The 14,478-nt window shown below is 37.3% G+C and overlaps 2 protein-coding genes across 3 annotated transcripts; both read right to left on the bottom strand.

Annotated features, from left to right (window-relative positions):
* Positions 1-139: 139 nt before the first annotated feature.
* Positions 140-2,355, bottom strand: LOC121734970. Its single transcript, XM_042125636.1, has 2 exons — positions 2,052-2,355; positions 140-714 (listed from the first exon to the last, which is right to left on the bottom strand). Exons 1-2 carry the CDS (start codon positions 2,140-2,142, stop codon positions 269-271), a joined length of 537 nt encoding a protein of 178 aa, XP_041981570.1. The 5' UTR covers positions 2,143-2,355; the 3' UTR covers positions 140-268.
* Positions 2,356-5,136: 2,781 nt separating this feature from the next.
* Positions 5,137-12,713, bottom strand: LOC121734967 (tethering factor for nuclear proteasome STS1). Of its 2 annotated transcripts, none has more exons than XM_042125632.1 (3): positions 12,689-12,713; positions 10,022-10,215; positions 5,137-8,162 (listed from the first exon to the last, which is right to left on the bottom strand). In XM_042125632.1, exons 2-3 carry the CDS (start codon positions 10,212-10,214, stop codon positions 7,294-7,296), a joined length of 1,062 nt encoding a protein of 353 aa, XP_041981566.1. In that variant the 5' UTR covers position 10,215; positions 12,689-12,713; the 3' UTR covers positions 5,137-7,293. The 2 variants fall into 2 exon arrangements, with proteins under 2 accessions (XP_041981566.1, XP_041981565.1); XM_042125631.1 differs by lacking the exon at positions 12,689-12,713 and adding an exon at positions 12,377-12,401.
* Between the last annotated feature and the right edge of the window lie 1,765 nt (positions 12,714-14,478).

Raw genomic sequence — 14,478 nt, 5'->3', positions numbered from 1 at the left:
GCAATTAAACCTTCCTGCCAAATTTATTCAGGGCTTAGGTATCATTAGGAGAGTCCATTTAACCAAAAAAATTGAGTGTTATTTTTTTTTATTACATAATTTATGCCATTTGAAATCGTTGCAGAACGGTCACTCGCGGCGCGGGGAATGAGCGGGGGTGAACAAACATCAAGAAACTTCAAGAATTACCTTGGAGTCTATAGTGGCGTAAGGGCACTATTACATGTAAAATTACTCACAGACCTCTTGAGGATATGCTTCAATATCTTCAAACATCGCCGTTAATTTCTTCATCGGAATCTTCGAAGACCAGCGCTCTGGGACGAACAGAGAATCTGCCGCGAATTTTACTTGGAGTTGGTCGCATAGGCGGATTTTGAACACGTGGAGTAGTCCTGGCACTGCCGAAAGTATTTCTGGCACTAACCGGGCTTTTTCTGGCACCAACGGGACTATTTGCAGCATCAACCGGCTCATTTCTGGCACCAACCGCAGTGTTCCTGGATTCAACCGGCCCATTTCTGGCACTAACCGGTGTGTTTCTGGTTTCAACCAGTGCAGAACTGTCATTTAAAACAGTATTTGTTTGCGCTGGAGTATTTCTTGCATATACGGCAGGAGTCGGTGAAGCTGTTTTTATTGGCGAAACTTTGAAATTGAACTTAACTCTTGTTCTCAAAGGCGTACTGGTTTTAAACTTCTTCTCGGCAAGAGCTGGAAAGAAAAATAAAATCAGGTTTTAACATAATTTTTTTTTTATCTCAAATCTTTCAACTTTCAAAATTAGTATAGTGAGTGTGGCAAAGCGTGCCACCCGTGGGCCGTGACCCGGCAAATGCGCCATACAGCAACAGCTATAATTCCATACTGCTGATTGGAGATATCCAATCCGTAGTTTGGAATTATATCTAAGTAAGTATATAATATGTAGTCTTTATTACAAAAATGAGTCGCTGAATGTGTTGCTAAGCGCAAAACTCGAAAACGGCTGGACGGATTGGGCTAATTTTAGTCTTAAAATATTCGTAGAAGTCCAGGGAAGGTTTTTAAGTGACACGAAGTCCACCGGGACAGCTAGTAAGTAATAAAAACATATACTATATATTAATATAATATTATGTCCTAGATTACTTACATTGCAACAACGTTGCATTGCTACAAATTGGAAATTTTTAACCGATTTCCATAAGGAAGAGATTAATGGTTATATTATCTTATCGGAAAACAGTAAGTACAAAACTTAACAAACAGCAATCAAGATAGTAATTAACTTTTACACTATATTTTACACTAGGTACACTGTTACTCATAAAAATATTTACGTGGCGTATTGCTATTTAAAGTCTAACTGCCGCACTCAGAGTGGAACATTAATTACTTAAATGTCATTAATTCAACATTTTGACATAAGCCACATACATTATCTGTCAAACTCTTCATTAAATTGAAAGTTAATCATTGTTAAATGTTTCAGAGTACGGCGGTAAGTCTGCAAATTGACTTTGTCTTATTAAATGTCGGACAAAGACAACTGACAAGTAATTCTTCTGTTATAATTTGTAAAATATTTTTATCAATGGTGAACATACAGGGTGGTGTAACAAAATAAAGTTATAATACTTAGGGTTTGTAATTTCAAATTTGTATACATTGTCCCTTATATAGAGTTTATTGACAAAGTAGCAGCGAAAAGAATTATTTTCGACTTCTATGTGTCTATGATGCCGGCCGCACATGTGTCTATCGATCATACGAAGCTTCGTGCTGTGAGACGATACCATTGGACGATACACGCAGTTCGTCCAATGCATGGTCTAATTTAAGCACGAAGCACTACGCAGGTGCGGCCCGGGCATGAGAAATACCCCAACCGCCAACGTTATGAATAATTTGCCAATAAGCAATACGTTAAAAAAAGTACATGACATTTCTTTGATAGTAAACTCTGTATTTGGGACACATACACGACCCTAAAGTATTATCACTTAGTTTTGTTATAATATAACAGTAAGATAAAAATATAATAACAAAAAAATAAAATTGTTACATACCTGCACTCATCATTTCAAGCTTCCTCTTCTGCCCATATTTTTCCAATTTCTCAGCGAGCATGTCACAAATCTCAGACAAACTAAAATCCATTTTCACTCTGACCTTCCTTGTCTAGGGTTGAACGTGATATAATAAACTAAACTCATATCAATCGACTTATATTTGACCAAATAGTCATTAGCTAACCTATTTGTTATTCAAATACCAAGAAATTGAATGCACTTTGTCTAACGACAGTAATTATAAAATTACTAATCCACAATCATTAAGATTGGTGTCCAAGTTGTTTACGTGTTTTTCGTAGACAATAGACCATACGAGATACTATCTACAAATATTTTTTGTTTCTGAGATAAGGACTTTCCAAATGTGGCTGAGAATGACTTACCTACCAGTGACGTCATACTTTTGTGTGTGCTATCAGAGAAGTTGATTCATAGGCAGATGGCGGACCTAGGCAATTGGATCGCGTTATATCAAACCTAGACGACGATGGTATGACTAGTGACTACCATTGAATTGACGTAACTTGGCCAAATGACGTAGGTTTCGTCAGGTGCCTACTGCCTATGAATCAATTTCTTTGATGGTACATTCTTTAACGTAATTACAGTCTGTCAAGAAAGTGAAGAAATTAAAAAGTGGCAACATCGTAGTGTCATCCCTTTTTTCTTAGATTGATTACTATTAGAGCATTATCTACTATCAGAGCAGTTGATTCCTAGGCAGATGGGGGACCTAAGTAATTTGGTGGCGTTACATCAAACCGATCACAGCTAACATTGAATTGACATAAGTCGACCAAACGACGTAGGTCCGTCAACTGCCTAGGAATTAATTTCCTAGATGGTACAAGAGACCTTATACTCCACTCGGGCTAACTTTCGATAGAGGTCATTGACGCCCTGTCAAAAACTTGTCATTGTCAATCGTGGTTTATATGGAAAATGACAAGTTTTTGACAGGGAGTCAATGTCATCCCTTTTTTCTTAGATTGATTTGAAAGGGATGACACTACGATGTTGCCACTTTTTAATTTCTTCACTTTCTTGACAGGCTATATAATTAATATTTATAAGGGTCAAGCTATAAGTCATAACCACAGCATCGCAGTGTCATATAATGTCTAAGAAATGCTAGATATAAGACGTGCCTAAACACACCATGCCGAAGTTACACGGCCGAAATTCCGCATTCTTACGTCAGCTATGTCAAACGCATGTAACAATATAACGCGACGTAATTTCGGCATGCTGTGTCATCGCCCATCGGTAATTTAAAATACATTGCAGGCGTAATCGTGCGGAACTTCGGCTGAGTTTTTTCGGCCTAGTGTGTTTTGACACTTAGACCTAAGAAATGCATTCTGGTAGAGTTCAAGTACCTTCTAAGTTTAAGTTAGTATTCCTAAGGTCTAAAAGCACACCAATATAGATTTTTACGATGCGACGCCGTAACGCAGTGTGGCTTGGCCAATACTCATTAGTTATATTTGCGTTGTGAGTCAGCTACTTATAATACCTTATCAGCTGTGTATTTTACTTAGATAGTGGATGGTTATAACTTATATTATTACGATTTACGTTGTTTCAATTTGTTTTGAACCTATAGTCCAAATGCGATTAAATGCTGTTTGTGACATTGAAATGGGGAGCATTAATCATTATAGCTTACAGTTCATACCAAAGTTTCAAACCTTATTTGCAGTTAGATCAAAATAAATTGAAATGGAGTTAAGCGTCTAATACGCATCACCACCGCATCACTCATCAGCTATATTGTAAAGATGTATAATATTATAAGGTCAGGGATGGCGAACCTTATCTTATCAACGTTTCAGAAGAATTCTTTACCGATGTCATAGGCGTAACATCAAATAATATTTTTCTTTGTAATCCTGATTCCTGACGCGTATATAAAAATATTATAATGTCCCAAGCCTAACTTGGCGCTTTTGTACAATAATAACTACAATAATTTTGTGATCAGTAGCGTGCTCAAAATTTTAAATCGCGTGCCATTTCTGGCACGCGTGCCATTGGTTCGCCATCCCTGTTATAGCTGATTGCATGGTACAAATTATCATTCTTATACATGGAAAATTTAGTCATAACCCATACATGGTATAGATTTGGTTAATAAAACTAAATATTATTAAACAATCCAAAATGTATTTAAAACTAAGTAATACAATGGAGGCACATAAATTAAAAGTAAAATGGCAGTTTTATAAGTAAGCTTATGTTAAATTAAAAGAAAAAAATTACATAGAGCTATCGGAATAATTTATTCAAAGGCAGATGACGAACCTACGTTATTTAGTCGGGGTATAGCCAACGATGCGCCAACAGAATACCAAGACTGAAGTATGCTGTGTACTGCTGGCTTAGTAATATTATGTCAAGTCATAATATTACTAAGCCAGCAGTACACAACAGTTTTTGTATACGGGCCACAAAAATGCTTCTGTCTTGGTGTCGCGGGCCGCAATCAAAATTATTTAAGGGTAAAAAATTACGTTCAAAATTATCGATTCCTCGCGGGTCACTGACAAAGCCTCCGCGGGCCGCAGGTTGAGCATAGCTGTATTAAACCGACCATATAATAGTAGGTCCGCCATAGACCTATAAATCAATTTCTTTGACCTACATAAAATCATTTAATCAGTAATTAGTTCATGTAATTATTTTTTAAACTGAAGACAAAGAAAAAGGCGAGTTTTAACCACACAGGAAGTTCAAAACTACGCTTAGCCGTGTAATAAATGTTAAAAAACCACGCCTTTCTGTTTAACCAAATTATTATTATGCATCACATCTTTATTGCTAGGATCATGGGCGTACCCAGGTTCTGGGCCAGGGGAGGGCAAATTACCCAGGTTCTGGTGCCAGAGGGGAGCAAATTACCCAGGTCTTGGGCCAGGGGGGGGCAAATCAGATTTTTCATAAGCTAGGTGTTTATAAAGAATAAAAAATTAATAATTTTTAGTTGTAAAAATATTGTATTGCAAACAAATGGCAAAAAATCGTGTTATTTTTTTTTAATAGATAGTACTAGATAATATACTTAGTAGGGACGTCAACATGATCCAGGGGGGGGGGGCAGCTGCCCCCCACTCGGTACGCCCATGGCTCGGATCATTGCATTTAAATTGGCAGCATTATACTACTAAACTTTGCAGTTAGATCAAAACAGATTGAAAAAGAGTATACAAAAAAAAAAGATTTGTATTGTCAACAAAAAATCGTTATTTTGTATTTGTTGTTTGTTTGGTCTGAGCTTGTAAACATTTTTTTTAATATTGTTGCTGTGGTTTCTAGATGCAATCAAAATATTACAAAGTACTTAAATAAATACCGTATCTACTGGGTTATAATTTTTATCAGCAAATTCTAAAATGAAAGGAAAATGAAAGTTGTACTTAACAAGAATAATATGAAGGCACTTAATCACAATTCACAAGTTCCTTAGAGGTAGTTTATAACAGCCAAATACAAAAATATATCAATTTAACTAACCTTTTGTTTCCTTACTTAAAACAATTAAACAATTATTGTTTTTCTTAAAAATATTTACCTAATTTCATATTTAAACTAACAAGGCATTTTGGAAAACGGCCATGAATTTCTTTAGGTCAAAACCAACATCCTAATTAAAAATTTCGTATTTTGTGCTATCAAAAAAATTGATTCATAGTCATGACGTCAAGCCAGAAAGATCACGAATATTTTGACTTGTATGTCAAGTCAAAAGTCAAAATTATTCGTGACCCGACCAAAATAGGTGGTCTGAAAACTGCCTATGAATAAATTTCTTTGACGGTACTTTTTCATACACAAACAACAATTGTTGAGAACCATTGATCAGACTATACTAGAATTGGGTTTACTTGAAACTTAAAACTTGGAGATCAAATTTTTGACCAGCATTATTTCACTGGGTTTATTTTCTGTGCTTGGTCAAAATATGTAACAAGTTATTAAGCCAATTTACTCATTAGGCATTTACATAATATTATTATATGGTAAGCTGGGTAAATATTCAGTCACACATTCAAAAGTCTTGAATTTCTAATTATTTTTCTAATCTAATTTTTATAAACAAGTTTCATAAAAAGTAATGATAGATCCATTACTAATAATGAGCCTAAAATTACTTAACATTTTTAAATGCTCACCCTTACTCAAGCAGTCATTAAGCTAATTACATATTTGCAAAAATATTTTTTTAAATTCGTGGAATAAAGAACTTACTTATATTAAAATATATATAATGACCGCTAATAATGTTATGCATATTTGGAAACTTCTTAATAATAATTCAATAACTTAGCTTTGGCTATGTTTGAGCTGACTAAAAATTTTAGTACTTATCAAAAATATTGCAACAATTGCATAACTTCAAACCGTTATTCCTAAGTTCCAATTTAAACTTTCATGTTTGACTATTTTAGCAAAATATGATCTAAACCAGTGTTTTTAACCTTTTTCATGATGTGACCATTTATGAAGTGGTATGAAAAAACTATGGACCCCCAAACACTCTTTTATCGTGTATGTTTCCCCACATAATATAATATGTCAATCGCTTTAATATTTACCGTATTTTAAAGAAATAAATAATAATCTTGACCTCTGGCGACCAAGAGCTTCGTGAGCCACAGGTTGAATAGCACTGACCTAAACAATAAATATCATAATGGTTAACTCTGTTAAAAAACTCGTCAGATGCGAGTCGAACTCGCATCGCCATGCAAATAATAATTTTCATACCACCTAAAAGTTACTGTATTTGCGTAATGCGCAAAATTTTGTTCCGTTTTGCTTGCTTCTTAAAGTTTTCATATTGCCTTAGTAATATATTCAAGTAGATATACAAAAAGTGGTAATGTACGTTTGTCAGCGACCATACAACGGTAATTGTTAACTTGTCAAAGTTCGCCTAAAGGTGAATCACACCAAGGTCCAAGACGCATGAGAGTACAGCTGAAAACGTATTTTCAGTACGCACAGTAACATCCTCATTTGCGTGTTCCGGTAAGATTGACCCTAATATTATGCTAATAGATTTTCTCCTTATAAAAATATCCACTCTGTATAGACGTTTTACTCATACAGTGTTTTGTCCTAGTCTGAAGGGGCTTGTAAGTTTTCACAGACAAAGAAAAAACATTGTACAACGTCTGTATACAAAGTGTGGATCTTTTCATTGCTAAGAGAACAGTTTATAGAGCAATGGATATTACACAATGCCTAAAAGACCGTTCACATGCGTCAGGCAGGACTGTATGTCGTCAATATCAGTTTCCATGCCCCGCAGTTTGTCGTGTATCTCCATCATAAACTCCTTCCGAAAACTGCCCTTCTTTAGAGCCGTCATACAGAACTTAGCTAGTGCCTTAAAACATTGCTTCCTTTGCGTATTGTGCGACTGGTTGTCCCAAACCGGAGTCGATTTCACATGCTTCCAAGCGAGGAACACATATTTCATAACGGACTCCCAATGCTGCGATTCCACTAGGACCTTGCCCTGCTCGATTAAACACTTTTTGAAGGAAGCCACGTGCGTACTCGCCCTAGAGAAGGCCGGGGAATCGGTTTTGGACATCAAGCGAGACGTTGGTATGCTTCTGTAGATGTTCGATTTGAAATAGTTGAGTTTCTCGTCCAAAGGCTCCAGATCCGGGGAGGGCATGTCCCTTCTTATCTCCTGCTCGATTTCGGGATGAGTCTGCGTTATGTTCTTTATCATGCGGATGAGCTGGGTCGGGCTAAGTCCCTTTAGCGCCGTGTCGATAGGGGTAGATGTATCGGCGTCCAGGATTTTGTCGAGTCTGCACCGCTTGATGGGTGGAGTGCCCTTGATGGGGCTGTTAATTTTGAACTTCTGTGGGGTGCTGAGGTCGCTAAAGTCGATTTTCTCCGGCGAGAGTGGTATGCGCTCGTCGCCGAGTAGAAGACGTTTCCTCGGTGTGGATCTTAAAGTGACGCCGAGTTTGGGTGGGGAATGGCGATCGGTTGGATTTTTGGGCGGAGTGCGAACGGTGGATTGAAATGCGGTCCGCTTTAAATCGATGTCGGGAGACCATGTTACCGGCAAACGCTTGCGACCTGAAACATAAATTATTTTATTTCCTTACAATCATTCAATTACAATACATAATAGGCCTGGAGATACTGACACAAAATTCTTGGTAATTTGTACCAGTATGGCGGTTTTACAGGGGTATAATTACATAAAGGCAAAAAGGCAAATGATGGTCATAGCGCTCGCACTGGCAGCCCAAACGCGTGGGTGTTAATTGAACGTGTCGGATAAATAATGAGTGTCGAACGATTTGTTCCAACAAAAATGCTTGTGTTTTCAGATAGTCGAAAAAAAATAAGTAGACGAAAGCGTAATGCCATACTTGTCGGGTGCGGCTTACAGCCCGCCATACCGACGCGAATACGTTAATTTTAATAAAAAATTGAACCATTTGTACCAGGCTAATTTTTGCATAGCTAATCATCGTCGAATAGCCATTCACGAAAATCACCTTGCCATACTTTTCCGACAGCGCCCAATGGCCGCCATACCAAAAAAAAAATACGCAAATTTTTGTGGAACAAATCGTTCGACACTCGATATTTATCCGACACGTTCGATTAACGCCTACGCGTTTGGGCTGCCAGTGCGAGCGCTATGACCATCATTTTCCTTTTTGCCTTTACGTAATTATACCCCTGTAAAACCGCCATACTGGTACAAATGACCAAGAATTTTGTGTCAATATCTCCAGGCCTATAATATGAATAAGCGACAGTTCAAGTCTGTCTTTCCGTTACCTCTTTATTTTCATAAGGCTTAAACTGCTAAACCAATAGGCTACTTTAGCCTATATTCAATTTCATTGAACAAATGCAGAACTTGGCCTAGGAAACCGTATTTCACTCTTATCATCATAATATAAAAGCTTATGATCGATAAATAAAGTCGATTTGACAGTATGATTTTATAAAAATAGGATTTGTACTGACGAAAACGCTTTTGCGGTACTTCCGATTTGGATGTGACGTCATCACACTAGTAATTTAATATCTTTTATTTATCACGCTCGTTATATGCAAGTTTATTTGTACTTACATAAATAATAAGAATAAGCCTAGAAAGATTTGTAAATTATATTTTCTTGAATAATTCAAATAAAACATCAGTTTTATATATTAATATATACCTACACTTATTGTGGACGGGAAATGAAAATGCCAAAACTTTTCTCCAAAAGTTTTCAACATTAAAAATGATTTCTAATTTCTTATTTAATTCTTTTATAATTTTTAGGCACTTTCAGACTCGTACATTTAGCACATAAAAAATGTTCAATAAAGAGAGTTTCAAATACAAAACGGATGACGTCACACTATGGCGGGCAGTGTTTTCGGCGCCATTTATAAGGCATATTTTTCAATCAAAATTTTTATGGGTTTCTACTGTGTAAAATATTTGAATATTAGTTTTTTTTTTGTGAAAATGAATGATTACGAAGCGAATAACATGAAGAAAAAAAAGTAGGTCAAGTAGCCTATTTTTCTGGGTATGAAAATATATGAATATAATTATTTAGAATCACAGGAAATAACCTATGATAAATCTTATCCAGGAAAAACGTACGGTTTCCACTCATAAACAAATATCGACGCAACGAATAAGTGGGCAACATTGCGCACTACGAAATAGTCAACAAGCAATATTATTATAGTTTCTCTGGAACAAACAGCAGAATTTCCGGCCAATACGACCTGCAAATCTTCAGGCTGAGAGCGTATTTCCTCTTAAAATGAAGGCAACGTATTTGCAGCTTCTAATGTTGCAAGTGTCCATAGGCGACAGTAAGTAGTTGTTTTCCATCAGGTGACCCGTTTGCTCGTTTGCTTCCGTATTTTATAAAGGTAGATTGTGTAAAGTAAATGTCTCTGGTCTAACAAACCTCTCTGCTGTATCAGGAACTCCTCGGGCGAGGGCGCCGGGCTGAGGTACCCGGGTGGTAGGGAGGGGGACAGCTCCCGGTTGTTGGTGATGGCGGTGAGGGGGCGGGGGGTGACGCGGAGGCGGTCCAGCCGCGCGGGGATCTCCGCCAGCGCGGCGCGCGTGCGCGGACCCTCAGGGGTCCCGGCCTCCATGCTGGAATATTGTCAGATGGTCAAAATGTGTAGACCAGTGGGCTTAGCATGGCCACCATAGAAAGGTTTATTCTTACGGTAAAGTAGACCAAAGTCATGGATTGACAAAGGAAATCTGTCAGTTTGCCCACAAAAACTGTCAGCGTTTCTATTCTTTCGAATTTCTACTGTGGCCATGCTAAGCCGTTGACTAGAAGTGAGACCGCACGTCTAGGAGTATGCACTCCATCACATCATGATAAAATTTTGCATGCCGTAAGGTAGAATGTATAAGGCTCTGAAAAATACTGTTACATCTTATTATTGTACCTGCATTCTAAGCAAATAAATTATCTATCTCCATGTTGCATCGAAGCGAAGCTATAGGTACTTTACGTATACAATATACATAGCACTGACTTTGTGCCGACTGCCGCGTAGCTCCATCGCAAAGTTCATATTGTTATACACAAAACGTATTTGGCAGTGAAGTTCCGTATGGCTCCGCTGCAGCGCAGTGTCGCTCAGTGCGGTCTCGCTTACTACGGAACTACGGGACATTTCACTTTCCATAACTGGTCGCGTAGCTCTGCTGCCGCGTAGAACGAATTGAGTCAATTTTTTTTAAAGAAGGCAAGTCGCTGTAGCCCTGACCCATGAGGATCTATTGTGACTCCTTCGCACTAGAGTATCATCCCCAATCCAATAGGTACTGCTTATAAATTGAATGATATGGTTGGGGTTGGTGCCACGAATTTCCTCTGTGTTTTATTCGTGGCGACCAAGGTGCCTGTTCCTGCTCTGTAGTAGAGCAGGGCAGTCGACGAGAAGGTGAATAGGTGTTTCATCCTCCTCCTCACAGAATCTGCAAGTCGTTATGCTACAAATACTGTTTAGGTTTTTGTGTACATTCTGTTTAGGTGTTTGTTGAGCTTGCAGTGCCCAGTTATGCTTCTGGTAAGGATTCTTAATTGGTTCCTACCTAAGGTGAGCACTAATTCTGATAGTTTCTTGTTGAAGTCAGGAATTAGTGCCTTGGAGTGTTCAGTCTCTCATTTGAGTCATACAATATTTAACAAAGAATTTTAGGCCGTGACTGGACGCGTCGCTCCGCTGTAGTAGTTACGACTAGTGCGGTTTTGCCTTACAGCTGAGCAATGCGACATGCCACGGCCATGTTTTGTTTGCGTTAAAATGATATCTCTACGCGCCAGCAGAACTAAGCTACGTGACACTTTTTATCTTAGGGATGGCGAACCAATGGCACACATGCCAGAAGTGGCATGCGACGTAATAGTTTGAGAACACAACTAATCACAAGATTGTTATAGTGATTATTCTACAAAAGCGCCATGTTAGGCTTGAGGAATTATATATTTTTAAATATGCAGGATTGCAAAGAAAAATATTATATAGATAATATACACATAGCTGACATCACAAAAAATTCTTCAGAAAAGTGGCATGTTGATAAGGAAAGGTGCGCCATCCCTGCTCTAAGTAGTACTATTGGACGTAAAGTGTAATGTATGTATTGCTACACTGCAGGCTGCAGCATAGTTTCGCCTAGTGTGGTCACACCTTCATCACACAGTGAAAACATAGCCATGTTGACGTCACATATTTATGATTATGATTCAATATTTATGATCTACAGATATTTTAACCAGGTAGCCATAGATAATAATTTATGAAAAAAGGATTATATTATAATAGACCAAAATGAGTTATTGGTGTTCATGATAGAAACATTCAAATTCAATTTCTTGGGTATTTATGAACAATAGCATTGCTGACCTAGCTCTTTGTTTTCGCTTAGAAATGGATTGCCTATTGTATTTTTTTTTATTAGCAAATAATTAATATTTTTAGTCAGTCCAGTTCAGTTCCAGAATTTCTGATTAAAGAATATAATATTATCCTTTTCTAAAAATTAACCCACCCAACAGTTGCTTTGCGACTCTCCCAGATATAGAGACCCACAGGTTAATAAGCACTGATAGTGATAAATTTTAAATATTAGGTCATAATAGATAAGTAACAACTTTCTAGATCTCAAGATGTACACACCTAATAACAAAACAAAAACATCAGAGCTTTTATCTTCAAAAAATTATAACATCAAACTTATAACACCCCTCTTCTTTGTCAGGAGTTAAAAATAGTAATACTTAAGTACTTACCACTTTTATACGACTTTGATAAACTCGAGGTATCTGCTATGTAAGTATAAGTAAATGGATCATATTTTTTAAATGCAGATTTGTAAATTGTACGTTAAGAATTATGATAAATTACCAGTCATTTTCCCAGAGGTAGCCGGAAAATAGGTAGTTTTGCTAGCCAACAGAATATGTATACTTACAGGTAAATTATTATGGTTTCTGGAAAGCTAGTTTTACAAGGCGTCCTGTTTGGCATCGCTTTTCATTTCATGTAATTCAATGAAAAAACATCCTATTTTAACATAAATACAATTTATATTTTTAACTTACCTGTATTTTATTTCATTAACAAGAATGTTCGATACAAAATATAAACACAATACAAAATCACAAAAAATATAATTTGGCACAAATTATGACAGTAAACAGAAAATAAAACACAAAAAAGGCGCCAACAGCAAATGGCAAATGCCAACAGCCAACGGTCGAATGTCGATTTGACGTTGACAAAACATGACATAGGCAATCTCTTTTTTTGTTAAAATCAAGAAGTTTACACCCTAATGTAAACTTCTTGGTTAAAATCGATTGTGCCAAAGCAAAAGAAAAAAAGCGTTTAACTACATTTTGAGTCGAACTTCCTGAAGTTCTCGTTAATTATAATATTCCTGAATCTTGACTCTTGAGTCCCAACCAATATATGTCGCAGCCGACTGGTTTAAATAGCCCTTCAATCAGCCTTTTAAAAGTAAAAGGTTAATTTTTTATCTAATTTCCTCAGTAAATACAAATAAAAGATAGAAATACAAATAGATAGAAACACAAATAGAACTATAAAGATAGAAGGTTAGGTAGACCTTCAGAACACCTCCTAAAGCATCCACGATCAACACTCCACAGTTGTTGATCGTTCTTACCTCTGTGGCGGTACCCACAATTCGCCTAACATTCCTGCATCGTGCTATCGAAGTTTTCTGAGCGCGTCGATATATACCACAGGTATGTACCAACGTGCTGTTTGAATGTTCGGTTATTAAAATTAACCTAATTTATAAATCAAACTGCACTTTAAATATATCTAAATTTTATCCAATGTTATACATCAAATATTCAGGCCAAGGGCGTCGCCAGCCGATGGCGCAGGGGGGGGGGGGGGGGGGGCAAGTTGACTTTACCTACTACAATTTATACTTTTCTCATTCTCTACGAATGAGAAAAGTAGCACATGAAGGTTTTCACTTGTACTACGAGCCTTACATCTACACTCTACAGCGATTGTAAAAACAGTATCTTAGTACTATATAAATATATATTCTGTGACAGTACAGAGTCCAATGTGTAAAGCTACGAGCACGAGCTCTTGACTATGCAATAAAAAACTTGTAAATAAGTTACAATAACATTGAATATTTTTCAATTATCAGATTTTAATTTATAGTGGTCGTTGTTTGCATTATATTTGGCAACTTTTTTAGAATCTCTAGGGGGGGGGCAGCTGCCCCTCTTTGCCCCCCCTTGGCGACGCCCTTGATTCAGGCAATTAAAGTTATTTTAAATACGAAATAATTAATTTAAAATCACCGGAAAACTGTTTGTTTTCCGGTGATTTCATCACTTCGTCATATTACAATCTCGCGGTTTTTACAATCTTACGATGACATATTATATACGACAGCTGAAATGTATCACGTGGGCTCCGGCCTGACCGAGCATAATAAAATAGCAAATACCTAGCTCGGTCGGAAGATCTTCCTTTGACCTCCACGCATCATATCCCACACCTCTTTAAAAATTAAGAGTCATATCAATGAAATCAAAAAAAGTTTATATTTTCATTTTCATTGTAAATAAATAGAAATTTAAATTCATGTGCGTTTTATTTATTACTAGCTGTACCCGCAACGTCGTTCAGTCATATTTTTATACGTGGGAGAGCCATGCTTCGGCACGAATGGGCCGGCTCGACCGGAGAAATACCACGTTGTGTGAGTTTACCGGAGGCCCAATCCCCTACCCTATTCGATTTCCTACCCTCCCCTATTCCCTTCCCTTCCCATCCCTACCCTCCCCTATTACCCTATTCCCTCTTCAAAGGCCGGCAACGCACCTGCAGCTCTTCT

Source organism: Aricia agestis, chromosome 16, assembly GCF_905147365.1.
Source record: "Aricia agestis chromosome 16, ilAriAges1.1, whole genome shotgun sequence".
NCBI classification, from domain to species: Eukaryota; Metazoa; Arthropoda; class Insecta; order Lepidoptera; family Lycaenidae; genus Aricia; species Aricia agestis.
This window is presented reverse-complemented; position numbering and strand designations above follow the sequence as displayed.